The sequence below is a fragment of the Staurois parvus genome, unplaced genomic scaffold (assembly GCF_062004578.1).
Source record: "Staurois parvus isolate SC_StPar_1 unplaced genomic scaffold, SC_StPar_1.0 ptg000157l, whole genome shotgun sequence".
Taxonomy (NCBI): Eukaryota; Metazoa; Chordata; class Amphibia; order Anura; family Ranidae; genus Staurois; species Staurois parvus.
The window spans coordinates 7,756,485-7,770,669 of record NW_028317953.1 but is presented as its reverse complement, the minus strand read 5'-3'; the positions used below and the strand labels follow the sequence as shown (position 1 = coordinate 7,770,669).

Here is a 14,185-nt window from a genome sequence, read left to right as displayed (position 1 = left end):
ACTACATAACTACAAACTACATACATCAATATTATGTAAGCATTTAAAATGGTGTTTGTGTATGATAGACTTGTGTAGTGGAACAATCCAGCATTGGGCAGATAGGAAAATCAAACTGAAAAAAAAAAAAAGTAGCTTGGAGTCTAAATTAATTCTGGGCAAACGGCATGCCAATACAGCTGTCATTTGGCTTTAACTCCACCACAATGCCTTAGCAAAACAATTGATTAGACTTTTGTGCCGTTGTAATCATCAGTAGAAATTAATATATCATTTATGATTAGCATTAGGTGTGTTCTAGAAGCACATACTGATTGAAAGCAACTGGAAATCCAAAATCACACTTAACAGATTACAATGAATGATAGAGTTCATGCATCGTTATTGATTAAATAACTATGCATATTATGCATTTTATTATGTTATGGCATTTTTTTCTTTAAATTGTGTACACAGGTTTTATCATTTGTCATCAGCACGTTTCTAGAATGACATATGCATATTTTAAAACTGTTTAAAATAAATACTAAACTTCATTCAGTTCCTACCGTGCAGATGGCTTGCGTCAAGTGTTTACAACCCTTTCGATAAGAATTGTTTAGTGCATCTGACCTGCAAATAAATAAACACAAGTTACATAAATCTATGTTTTGAAATTTATAAAAAATAATTGTACTCTATTTTTTAAATAAATTATACACTTCTGTTGCAATTACAGTATATCAGTTAAGTCAAGTTACAAAAATAAAACAATGCAGTTGAATACTCACTGTTTTTGGAACCAAGAAATTACACCCTGCTCCAAAACTATCCAAAAACATTTCCAGCCAAAAAAACGTGAGCTCTGAAATACAAGGTTGGCAACATATTACATAGCACAAGTGTACATGTAAAATGTATCTGCAAAGGGAGGGCATAGCTATAGCATTATGAACAAGTATTAAAGACGGGCTCTCTGCAAAAATGTCTACTTAAACAAATTAATGGTGTAAGTACTTGGTGGTGGTGCTCCAGGCTAAGCTGTAGAGCCCCATTGGCACTCAGGATAGTAGGGATGCCAGCGTAAGAAAAACTTATCCAGTGAGCAATGATAATTTTAGCTTGAAACCGCCTCTCACCTTAGCCGATCCTAGCGTGGATCTGTACATATGAAAGCCTCAGTCAATGCCAGTCCTCAGGCCATGCCCCCACCCACCGGGGCTCATTCATAGGGGTATGCACAAATGAATGGGTTCCTTCTTTTCGAACACTAGCACAGAGCAAAAAATTCTTAGTCAATCAATTATATCATTTAGTCACTTCAGAGCAACTGTGTTGCCATAGACTATACATATAGTATATAGAAACACAGGTGTTCTGAATTGACTAAATTATATAATTGATTGAAGCTGAATACTGCTGATCTTACTAGTATACAGTATATGTGAGTATTGATGAATTGGTATGTTATGTATTTCTTGGCCTGACAAATGTCTTGTTGCCCAAAACTGTAGGCAAATTGTAAATTTTTTGTCTAATGTACATTTATTAAATCTTATGCATTCTGCAACCCCTGGTTTAGATTTTTGCTACATATTCAGCCTTGAAGGTAGGGCTCTGGTTGTATGCGTCAGCTATAATCCCTATCCCTTGTTATATCTTGCCTTGACTATTGTAACTCCCTCTTCCTTGGCCTACCTAATCGCAGGCTATCCCCTCTTCAGTCTATCATGAATGCTGCTGCCAGACTCATCCACCTCACTAACCGTTCCATATCTGCCATCCCTCTCTGCCAATCCCTCCACTGGCTTCCCATTGTCCAGCGAATAAAATTCAAAACATTAACAAGAACATACAGTCATGGCCGAAATTGTTGGCACCCTTGATATTTTTCCTGAAAATCAAGTATTTCACACAAAAAAGGTATTGCATTAACACATGTTTTGCTATACACATGTTTATTCCCTTTGTATGTATTGGAACAAATATAAAACAGAGGCAGAAAAGCAAATATGACATAATGTCACACAAAACCCCAAAAATGGGCTGGACAAAAGTATTGGCACCCTTAACTTAATATTTGGTTGCACACCCTTTGGAAAACATAACTGAAATCAGTCGCTTCCTATAACCATCAATAAGCTTCTGACACCTCTCACCCGGAATTTTGGACCACTCTTCCTTTGCAAACAGCTCCAGGTCTCTCTTATTGGAAGGACACCTTTTCCCAACAGCAATTTTAAGATCTCTCCACAGGTGTTCAATGGGATTTAGATCTGGGCTCATTGCTGGCCACTTCAGAACTCTCCAGCGCTTCTTTGCCATCCATTTCTGAGTGCTTTTTGACGTATGTTTGGGGTCATTGTCCTGCTGGAAGACCCAGGATCTTGGACGCAAACCCAGCTTTCTGACACTGGGCCCTACAGTGCGACCCAAAATCCTTTGGTAATCCTCAGATTTCATGATGCCTTGCACACAGTCAAGGCACCCAGTGCCAGAGGCAGCAAAACAACCCCAAAACATCATTGAACCTCCACCATATTTTACCGTAGGTACTGTGTTTTGTTCTTTGTAGGCCTCATTCCGTTTTCGGTAAACAGTAGAATGATGTGCTTTACCGAAAAGCTCTATCTTGGTCTCATCTGTCCACAAGACGTTTTCCCAGAAGGCTTTTGGCTTACTCAAGTACATTTTGGCAAACTGTAGTCTTGCTTTTTTATGTCTCTGTGTCAGCAGTGGGGTCCTCCTGGGTCTCCTGCCATAGCGTTTCATTTCATTTAAATGTCGACGGATAGTTCGCGCTGACACTGATGCTCCCTGAGCCTGCAGGACAGCTTGAATGTCTTTGGAACATGTTTGGGGCTGCTTATCCACCATCCGGACTATTCTGCGTTGCAATCTTTCATCAATTTTCCTCATCCGTCCACGACCAGGGAGATTAGCTACAGTGCCATGGGTTGCAAACTTCTTGATAATGTTGCGCACTGTGGACAAAGGCAAATCTAGTTCTCTGGAGATGGACTTGTAACCTTGAGATTGTTGATATTTTGCCACAATTTTGGTTCTCAGGTCCTCAGACAGTTCTCGTCTCCTCTTTCTGTTGTCCATGCTTAGTGTGGCACAGACAGACACACAATGCAAAGGTTAAGTGAACGTCTCTCCTTTTTATCTGCTTTCAGGTGTGATTTCTATATTGCCCACACCTGTTACTTGCCCCAGGTGAGTTTACAGGAGCATCACATGCTTGTAACATTCTTATTTATCCGCAGTTGTGAAAGGGTGCCAATACTTTTGTCCAGCCCATTTTTGGAGGTTTGTGTGACATTATGTCGAATTTGCTTTCTTTCCTCCCTTTTTTTGTTTTGTCCCAATACACACAAAGGGAATAAACATGTGTATAGCAAAACATGTGTTAATGCAATACGTTTCGTGAGAAATACATGATTTCCTGGAGAAATATCAAGGGTGCCAACAATTTCGGCCATGACTGTATAAAGCCATTTATAACTCTGCCCCAAATTACATCACCAATCTTGTCTCCAAGTATCACCCAAACCGTCCTCTCTGATTCTCCCACGACCTCCTGCTCTCTAGCTCCCTTGTCTCCTCCTCCCATGCTCATCTCCAGGACTTCTCCAGAGCCCCCCCCCCATCCTCTGGAACTCTCTAACCCAATCTATCGCCTACTCTGCGCACTTTTAGGCAATCCCTGAAAACCTATGTCATCAGGGAAGCCTATCCTGCCTTCAGCTAATAAACAAATCTTCTATTTCTCCTATCAGTTCATTAACCACAGTTATTTTTTGTACCACCAGCCCCTCCCTCTTAGATTGTAAGCTCCAAGGAGCAGGGCCCTCCTAACCCTCTTGTATTTAACCGTATCGTTGCTGTATTGTCTCCCCCACAAAACCAAGCTTATACTTTATATTGGTATAAGCAAGTATTTAGAAAAGGTGCCATTACTAGAGTTGATGCATAATTCTAACAATAATCTTTTTAAAACACCTGCTGCATTTTATCCATTTTAGATATTTTTTACAGTTGTATTTCCAGGATATCTAAATATATAGCTGATCTGCTGTGGTTAGATTTAGATTTTTTTTCTAGATGTCAAATTTCCACTCTTTCTGAAAGGAGCTAAAAGGATCACACCGAGAGCAATTACTAAAAAAGATCTGCCTTGACGGGTGCACACTGGTCAAGGGCATGGGATAACTATGTTATTACAAATATGGAAGGAAAAGTACCTTGCATAGTGGACCTTCGAATCTTTGGAGGTTTTTTGCACTATACTGAAAATTAAAACATGATCCATTAAAATATAGCATAATTAAAGTAAACTTGAGCGATTCAAAAAATCCTGTACATAACAAGGGTTTACTTTACAGGAAACTAGATGTAATAAAAAAGTGATTTTAAACAGGCAGATCCAGCAATTTAGGTGGTATAATTATTTGTAAATCTCAGATTTTCCTGAAAATACTGAGCTTGGACCCTCTTCACTGATTCATTAAAGTCATGTGTATCCTTGACCCAGCAGCATGACAGATGGGACGGGAGTATGGCCAAGGTCAACTTTTACAGACAATAATCAAGGATTAAACCACCTAAACCATTTGAACCACAGATCACTTTGGCATGTGTTTCACCCTTAACCCCTTGACGCCAACATCACACAAATATGCGGCCTCACAGAACTGGGCTATTTTTCCGTGCGGCCGCATATTTGCGTACCTATCTTTGTGCTGGGAGCATGCAGCACAGCGCACTCCCAGCACAAAGACGGGGTGTCACTGAGAGTTCGAAGGATCGGGACCCGGGACTCCGGGTCACATGATCGCTTAAGTCTGGCTGTCACAGTGATCAGTCACTGTACAGCCCACTCCCCTTGTTTTTTTTCTACTCTGAATGAAGGAGAGAGATACATTGCATCTCTCTCTCTCCTTGCATAGAGAAAAAAAAAAACTGTTAAAAAAAAAAAAAAAAATATTAAACAATAAAGAAATAGTTCAGTGCCAGGGTTAGTGTTTGGGTCAAAGGTCAGGATTTTTTTTTTTTTTAAATTTAAATTGGTAATAGTGTCAGTTAGTGTCAGTGTGTTTTAGGTAAAAAAAAAAAAAAAAAACTAAACAAAATGCGCACTATTGTTTCTGGGCTGTAGTACAAATACAAATAACATATATGGTATTCCTGCGATTGTCAAGAGCTGGAAACAATTTTTTTGGTTGATTTCTGGTGGTAGGTTATGGTAGTAAAAAGAACCACACAGCTAAATAAAATTTTTTTACTATTTTGGGCCAGTTTTCCTTTGATAATAAAAAAAAAAAAAAAAAATCAGGATATATCCATTACCATTTACCACCAAATAAAAGCCCAATTTGTCCTGAAAAAAACAAGGTATAATCCACCTGGATTTACAAAGTAGTTATGATATGTATGGTTTTACTAACACATATCAAAGATGCAAAATTGTGCTTAGGTGTTAAGATTTGTTTTACCCTTAGGAATGAAAGGGTTAAGCTACCTCTGCATGTGTCTGAATTTGATTTGACCAGGTTTGATAGGTTTACTTTAGGACTAATCAATGTTGGGTGCAAATCATGATCTCACCTTTCCAGGTTTGGTTTGTAAAGCCCGCTTTATTTCAATGTGCTGGGTAAGATCTACTGGCTTTTGGTCTGGAATAACATAAATAAAAGTCATAAATGATTGAACAAGTAATAAAAATAGTTTACAAATCGGGCATTTTAAAAAATGGGTCACGTATGAAGAGGTATTCAACCCTCCTGAGGACAGGAATGAATGTTCATAGTGTTCATTGCTCATATTGCCTCTCAACATTTCAGGTTCAAATTTCTGCTCCAGTAATGGTGCAATGAAACAAGGGGGTGTGGCTATGCATGAATAGGTGTGGCTTACAGAAGGACTCAGCATATTAATGAAATATTGCCTGATGCCTAATTTATGCTAAGGAGTCTACCTCCAGTGTTGCTGTGAATCACGTTTTGTATAACATAAGAATAGGAATATGGAACTACAGCTGAAGTACATAGAATGCTGTCCACATATGGCAAAGATCAGGCAATTTCATATAACTTTTATTTGCAAAATCAAGACAAGCTACATTGTCCCTTCTGTTTCTGTATGTGGGTAATGGCATTGTAATTATTTTAATTTAAAAAAAAAAAATCATCGGAGTATCTTTTTCCTAATCAATATACAGCTGTCACATGACCCAAATCTTTCCCGGCCTGTCTGCAGGGAAACCTAAGCAGGAGGAAATTCTAGTCCTCTGCTGATGGTCACATGTTCAAAATACAGAGTAAAAAAAAAAAAAAATCAATGGTTTTAAATCACTATACAAATATATATTTGAAATAAAATATATATATTTTTTGGGCAATAACATTGTAGGGGTGGATTTCTTCCAGTTGCAGACGGTCACGCCCCTACAGCCTGTGTCTCAGAATAACAGGGAGGTGAAGCCTCTGTCAATCAAGGTGTAATATCCTGCCCCCATTGTGTTTAGCTGGTTAGTGGGCATGAAGGAGGAGGGAAGGAGTAGGCTGTCATTTACCACTGTGTATATGCCTACATGTGTGACTTTATAATTACATGGGTTACTCATAAGTGATGGGGAGGAAAAGCTCAGCATAGAACCTCACTGAAAACTGAGCATGTGCAGAGCTGCCAACACTTCTGCAAAATCCCCAGCTACATTGGGGTCGTGGACAGAATGGGGAAATAAAGAACAGCAGAATCAATCAGGTTTTTTGCAGAATACAAAAAACGAATCCTATAGTGACTGAGTGTGTATGAACAGCATGTAATACAGCATTTGATAGTTTTTTATGATGTGGGTTTAGTGACACTCTAAAGGTGTGGACAGAAATATCTGGTAGTAGACAGCATTCATCCATTTGGTTATTAAATAAGTTCACTTTTATTAACATGTTACATGGTAAACTCGTATTTAGGGTGTCACAGGTAACCTGTTACTAATGCAGCAGCCCTTGAGCCCCCTCTGTCCCTCACTGTGATAATAGACAGGGGATCCTCTCCCCGCACTTGCTGTCATAATTTAACCACTTGGTCTTCAATTTTACCCCTTGCATGACTAGTGCATTTTTTTCCCTATTCAGCACCGTGCTACTTTAACTGGCAATTGTGCGGTCATGTAGTACTGCACGCAAATGAAATTTGTATTATTTTTTCACACAAATAAACCTTTCTTTTGTTGGTATTTGATCTTTGCTGTTTTTCTTTTCATTTTTTGCAATATAAACAAAAAACGGAGTGAAATGTTTGAAAAAAAAATATTTTCTACTTTCTGTTATAAAATACATAAAACATCCAATAAAAAAATTAAAATCTAATTTCTTCATACATTTAGGCCAAAATGTATTTTGCTACACGTCTTTGGTAAAACAAAAATCCCAATAATTTTGTAGTAATTGGTTTGTGCAAAAGTTATAGCATGTAAAAACTAAGTTATATATACCGGAATTTATGCAGCTAAAGACGCTATACTGTAATGGTGGTGATCAGCGAATTATAGTTTGGCTGTGCTAGGGTAGTGGGAAATCTGGGGAGGCCACTAACATCGCTAGTGACACTAATACAGTGAACATACTGTACTCTAACACTGTGATAATACTGTACACTAACACTGCAGGGAAAAAACACAGCCAGATCACTGATCAGAGCACAAAGCCCTGTGTGTTTGTAAACACAGAGCTCTGTGCTGCGATCAAACACAGCTGATCAGCAGGTCTCAGCCATGAATCATTGGCTGGGACCTGCCAACAGAATTGCGCTGTTTCCAACCAACTGTGTGCACACACAAGCAAACCCAGAAGTCCCTCGCCTATGTAGAGGTACATGATCCGGCAGGGCTGTACTGCAGCGGGCGGCAAGTAGGAAAAACAGCGTGGCTGTGCGTGGATCCACTCACACAGCCACATCATTCATTCACATCCATCTGTGAATGAAAGGACTGCCAGTTCTGTCTGCCACTGTGCCAGATGGCTTGTAGTTCATTGATCTTCCTGCTCTTCAGTAACTGTACTGAGAGTCTGCAGGAGTCTGACATTGCACCCGTGATCTGCTGATCGTGGGTGCAATGCTGCAGGCTTTGAAGAAAACAAATAAATGCACATTTTTTTTTTACCTGCCAAAAAAAAGTTGCATTTATTATTATTATTTTTTTTTAGTGAACTTATGCTTCAAAAGCTGTATGAAAGTCATTGCAAATTGCCACATGGTCAAAGTATAGTACATGTTTAGTAATATATAGTGCGGGCTAAGATACTGTTGCTGGCTTTCAGTTATCCATTCTTCTTTACCTGGATCATTTATATAACCAAAAATTACATATCTCAATGCCAAATGGTTCAATATATATTAAGGGAATGACATTCCCATTTGCACTGCTGACGATATACAGTATATGTAATAGACTTACTGTTCTCATTCTTGATATTAACATCCGCTCCACTTTTCAGAAGCTTTAAGGCACACTTCTTCATGCCCCGATACGCAGCACAGTGCAGAGGGGTGTTGCCCATCTGGTCAGTGCAGTTAATGTCAGGTGGTTTCGCTCTGTTCAGCTATAGAAGAAAATGCCGTTTTAGGATTCTCTTCAATACCTAAGTAGACATACTCTCAGCTTGTTAAAAACTCCAGTAGTTAACCACTAGCCTACAGGGCCCAGGCCAATTTCCAGCTTTCAGCGCTGTCGCACTTTAAATGGCAATTGCGCGGTCATGCAATACTGTACCCATATGACATTTGTATAATTTTTTTTGTGACAGAGCTTTTTTTTGGTGGTATTTAATCAACTCTGGGTTTTTTATTTTTTCTTAAAACCAAAAACCACTGAAAAGTTTGAAAAAAAAAAAAAAAAGTTTCTTAGTTTTTGTTATAACATTTTGTAAATAAGTGATTTTTCTCCTTCACTGATGTGCGCTAATGAGGCTGCAGTGATGGGCACCGATAGGCTGCACTGATGGACACTGATAGGCATTGACAGGCATCACTGATGGGCACTGAAAGGCAGCACTGATACATGGCACTTATAGACAGCACTGATAGGCGGCACTGATGGGTGACACTGAAAGGCAGCTCAGATGGGCACTGGTAGGCACTGATATGTGGCATTGATGTGGCACTGATGGGCACTGGCAAGAGGCACTGAAGAGCACTGACACAAGGCACTGATGGACACTGACAGGTGGCACTGCTGAGGCTACACTGATCATCAGGGCACACTGATCATCAGTGCTCTGATGATCAGTGTACATGTCCCCTCCACGGAAAGCCGATTACCGGCTCTCCTCTCGAGCTGTCAGCGTGACAGCTCAAGAGGAGAGAAATGCCGATAACCGGCATTTCCCTGTTTACATGTGATCAGCTGTGATTGGACACAGCTGATCACATGACCGAGCCGACATCTTCGGCTCTTTCCGTGATCGGTGATCCGCTGTGTCCGGGGGACACAGTGCACTGCCGATCGCCATGCTGCACGCTCCCTGAGCCGCGCATCCACGGTGAGAATGGGAGGACATCATATGACGTCCTCCCAGAATGAGAGAACCAGCTTGCATCCGTCATATTACTATATGGCGGGCGGGAGGTGGTTAATGAATACTCATCAAACCTTCAGCATCATTTCTAAGATATGGCTTGCATTTATATAGTTTTTATTTAAAACTGAACACCAGGAATCCTAAAATCCTTTCTCTGCATTGAGGCTGCACCCGCACTGCAGAGGTTAAATGCTTGTTTATGTCTAGGGCAGTCAGTCATTCTCAACTAGGGTGCCGTGGAACCCTATGGTTCCATCATAGGTGTCCAGATGTTCATTGAGCTGTGGCTGATTGACCTCCCGTTTGATGGTGCCTGCATAGCTCTTGGGCAAATGCCATTTGGCAGATAAAGTGGCATGGCACCAATGATCTTTTTGTAAGGGTTGGATTTTTCCCACTAGCCACCAATGTATAAGGCATTTTTTCCCACTGATCTCTGATAAATTGGTATTGGAAGGGGTTCCCTGAGGCCTGAAAAAAATCTGAAGGGTTCCTCTGAAGTAAAAAGGTTGATAGGGCAGTCTCTCTCAACCAGGGTACCAAGGCACCCGGGGTGCCTTCAGGCTTCTTCAGGGGTGCCTTGGCAAAATGCCTAAAAATTGTTTACAAGCCAGCAGGTGGATCAATCCTGCCTTTTAGTACACAAAGCCACAGGTTTTCATTGTGCACTTTTATGACCTTCTAGCTGCCAGCATCCTAACAACCAATGATCATCAGTTGATAAGGAGGATGTCGGGTGCATGCACATCATCCTTGTTTGGCCCTCCCCTGCCCCTCTCCGACAACACTGGAGTCGCATTAGCAGAATGGAGAGAACATGAGAGAGAAACACTGGAATACTAGTCGGTACCAGTGTGCAAAGGTGTATTTGCTTTGGAAGAATAAATCACCCCTAATGTTGGGTGTACTGGATGTGTGTAGAATAGGTTTTTACATTTTAGATTGGGGTGCCTTGAGATTGTGCAGAATTTTAAAGTGCCTTGACTGAAAAAAGGTTGAGAAACACTGGTCTAGGGAATTCGGTAAATTATTTTTACTTAATTAATCCTCTGTTCCTGGAGGCTCCTCTAAACCTTTTCTCCCCTGCAATGCAACAGTCAAAGGTCCTCTGACATGATCAAGGCTGATGCAAGACCCACAGCCCTGCATTGGAAATAAAGACACTGAGAAACAGACTACCGCTGGAACATGGAGTAGCGTCATCCACCAGGGGAGTGGAGGATCAGGCAAGTAAAAGTGCTTTTCTATCCACTAGTCTAAACAAGCAGTTAACCATTGCAGTGCAGGTTGTTTTAGGTTTTCTAGAGTTGGGGTTAAACAGGAAGGGTTAAAATGGATATTAAAATGTAACACACAGACAATCAGGAGGGGGCAGGATCACCTCCTGAATTCCTGACAGTGGCTGCTTACCTGTGCTCTGAAAAGCGAATCACCTCAAATTGCTTTTCAGAGCATTGGCTAGTGTAAACATAGCCTTAGTCACTTTTTTTCTAGGCAGAGATCAACTTTAACAAAAGAGGATTGCCCTGTTCATTAAAAAAAGTTGATATGCTATAAAAATACATGTATGTATTAAATGTTAACTAATAGAATCATTCTACATATGCCTGAAAGTGTATGATGTTTGGCCTGATCTACAATAATAGAAAGCCACAACATTCTAGAACATATCCTCTTACCAGATCTGATAACGTTGCCATGTCTCCTTCTCTTGCAGCATGCAGAAGGACTTCTTCCAGTTTTCTTTCCTGAGTTCGTTGTGCAGCTGGTGACATAATTAATTTACAAACATTCACGTTATTTTCTTTTTGGGTAGACTAGGGAAGGGTTAGAGTGTCTGCTTGGCTTTTACTGCTGGGTGTTCCTGCTGACTTTATGCTGTCTGCATCTCCATAGCAGAGGTCTCCTGTTGCAGCAACCAGGCACCCCTGAGATATGAAGTGATGGGAGAACTCAAATAGCAATGATAACCTGTGAAATAACTAGTGGTGCACCGAAATGAAAATTCTGGTGCCGAAACCAAAAATTCAAAATGCACTTGGCCGAAAACCAAAACGCGCAGTTTTTAAAAATGAATATATTTTTGGAAAAAAATACGCTTTGATTAAAAAAAACAAAAAAAACACAATATATACCCCAATTTTTTTGTAAAATATGAAAGAGGATGTTATGGCGATTAAATATATACCCAACATGTCAAGCGTTAAAATTGCGCACGCTCATGGAATGGCATGAAACTGCAGTACTTAAAAATCTCCATGAGTGATGCTTTAAAAATTTCTACAGGTTAGCAGTGTAAAGATAGTCTAGAGGAAATCTAGTGCGAGAATTATTGCTTTTGCTCTGATGTTCATGGTGATACCTCACGTGTGATTTGAACAACATTTACATATGTGGGCATGGCCTACGTATGCGAGCACGAGGGGACGGGGCACTTTAAACTTTTTTTCGTAAATTTAATGTTTTTTATTTTTGTTTTTTGCACTGCCCCTTTAAAAAAAAAGCAATCACTTTTATTCTTATCACAAGAAATGCATACATCCTTTGTGATAGAAATAATCAGTGACAGGTCCTTTTTATGGAGAGATATGGGGTCAATAAGACCCCACATCTCTCCTCTGCAATGTAAAGCATTGGATCAAAAAAAAAAAAAAGCATTGATTTAGTGCTTTTAAAAAAAAGAAATGGCCGGAACCAGAAGTGACATCGCTCCAGTTCTCCTGGGGCATAGAGATGAGTGGAGGCCATCTTTCCTTCACTAATCTCTATGCCCAGTGCAGCGATCATTCAATGGTTTCTCATGTAAGGCTGAGAACTACCGAGTGGCTGCCACTATGTGTAATAACATCATACAACATAATGTATACATGAGATAAATGTAGATTTTTACAAATGTTTGGCTTTTGTTAAAGTGAAACTAAACAATATCATTTTTGTCTAAAAGAATCCATACACATGCACCACCTAATTGTCCTATAATCTATGTTTCAGGAAATTGATTCTCTGTGAGCTTCTGAACCTCTGCTTTTCCCTCTCACTTCTGTTTGTTTGGCATGAGCAATGCCCTTTAGTTGTGGTTATGTGCACTGCTCTACAAATCCTAATGTCCATATTCCCTAGTCCATCACGGGAGCGAGAAAGAGAGGGTGAATACATTCCTACATACACCCACCGGTCACTTTATTAGGTACACCTTGCTAGTTCCAAGAAAATATCCCCCACACCATTATACCACCACCAGCCTGAACCGCTGATAAAAGGCAGGATGGATCCATGCTTTAATGTTATTTATGCCAAATTCTGACCCTACCATCTGAATGTCACAGCAACCAGTCTGCCCATTCTCCTCTGACCTCAACAAGGCATTTCATCCACACAACTGCCGCTCACTTTTTTCTTTTTCAGACCGTTCTCTGCAAACCGTAGAGATGGTTGTGTGTGAAAATCCTAGCAGATCAGCAATTTTTTAAATACTCAGACCAGTCCGTCTGGCACCAACAACCATGCCACGTTCAAAGTCACTTAAAGTGTTACTAAACCCAGGACCCTGCAATCACTATATCTGATCTCCCACAGAACATGGAAATGCAATTATTTTAGTAAATACAAACTGCTAAATACCTTTTCTCAACAGCAGTTAGAGCAGTCTTGTGACTTCTATCAGTGTCCAGCAGAGCACATGTTAAAACTTGCAGGAGGAGTTTTAATTCTGCTATAGGATGCAGAACCCATGATCTCTGTCTAGACAGTGCTGATTGGCCCTGTGCTGATCACATGCACTCTCCCAAGGAAAAAAAAAAAAAAACTCTCTAGCAATACACACCAAACTGACCATGTGCAGAATGACTCCACACGATATGTCTTATCAGGAAATAAGAGGGGGGCACTGGAAGAAGGGGAGGATCAGAGAAATCAGGATCAAACAGCCTTTTTACAAAATGCAGAGGATTAACCCTTTAGGTTCCACACGGAGTATAACAAGCATGCATTTACTGCATATACAGACTGATTTTACTGTTGTGAGTTTAGTAACACTTTAAATCCCCTTTCTTCCCCATTCTGATGGTCAGTTTTAACTTCAGCAAGTTGTCTTCACCACGTCTACATGCCTAAATGCATTGAGTTGCTGTCATGTGATTGGCTGATCAGCAATTTGTGTTACTGAGCAATCGAACAGGTGTACCTAATAAAGAGGCCGGTGAGTGTATAATGGAACCATGGAGAACGAACGTAGCCAACCTCTAACAGGAAGTTGGATCACAGCAGTAAAAAAGAAAAAAAAAAGGAATGTAGAGATTTAGAGGAGGCCGAAAGCAAAATCAGAGTTTAATGGCTGAAACACAAGCAGCAGAGAGCACAAGTGCCATCTTGTGGCAAAAAAATACTGCCGCATAAACACACTTTTTAACACAATGGAGAAATATAAATTACCTTCTAACATGACTTTGACCTCCTTGTCCTGTGCTACATCAGCAGCTGTATGTCCCTGACAGTTTATCACTGTAGTGTCAGCATTGGAGTCTAATAATAACATCACAATTTCCTAATAAAAGCAGAAAAAGGTGCACCTTAGAACCAAACCTCAAACCAAAATGACCAATAAGATCTTGTACATGAAA

General features: G+C 40.2%; 1 protein-coding gene across 6 annotated transcripts in view; it reads right to left on the bottom strand.

Moving 5' to 3' along the window:
* OSBPL1A (oxysterol binding protein like 1A) overlaps positions 1-14,185 on the bottom strand; it is a 163,092-nt gene that overhangs the window by 129,927 nt on the left and 18,980 nt on the right. For 5 of the 6 annotated variants that reach the window (XM_089675721.1, XM_089675723.1, XM_089675725.1 and 2 more), the window contains 7 exons: positions 13,998-14,109; positions 11,246-11,331; positions 8,444-8,588; positions 5,590-5,657; positions 4,227-4,271; positions 771-844; positions 549-612 (listed from right to left, as the gene is read on the bottom strand). In XM_089675721.1, the coding sequence (XP_089531847.1) occupies positions 549-612; positions 771-844; positions 4,227-4,271; positions 5,590-5,657; positions 8,444-8,588; positions 11,246-11,331; positions 13,998-14,109 (594 nt within the window). The remainder of the gene's footprint in view (positions 1-548; positions 613-770; positions 845-4,226; positions 4,272-5,589; positions 5,658-8,443; positions 8,589-11,245; positions 11,332-13,997; positions 14,110-14,185) is intronic. The other variant, XM_089675722.1, reaches the window with a different exon arrangement.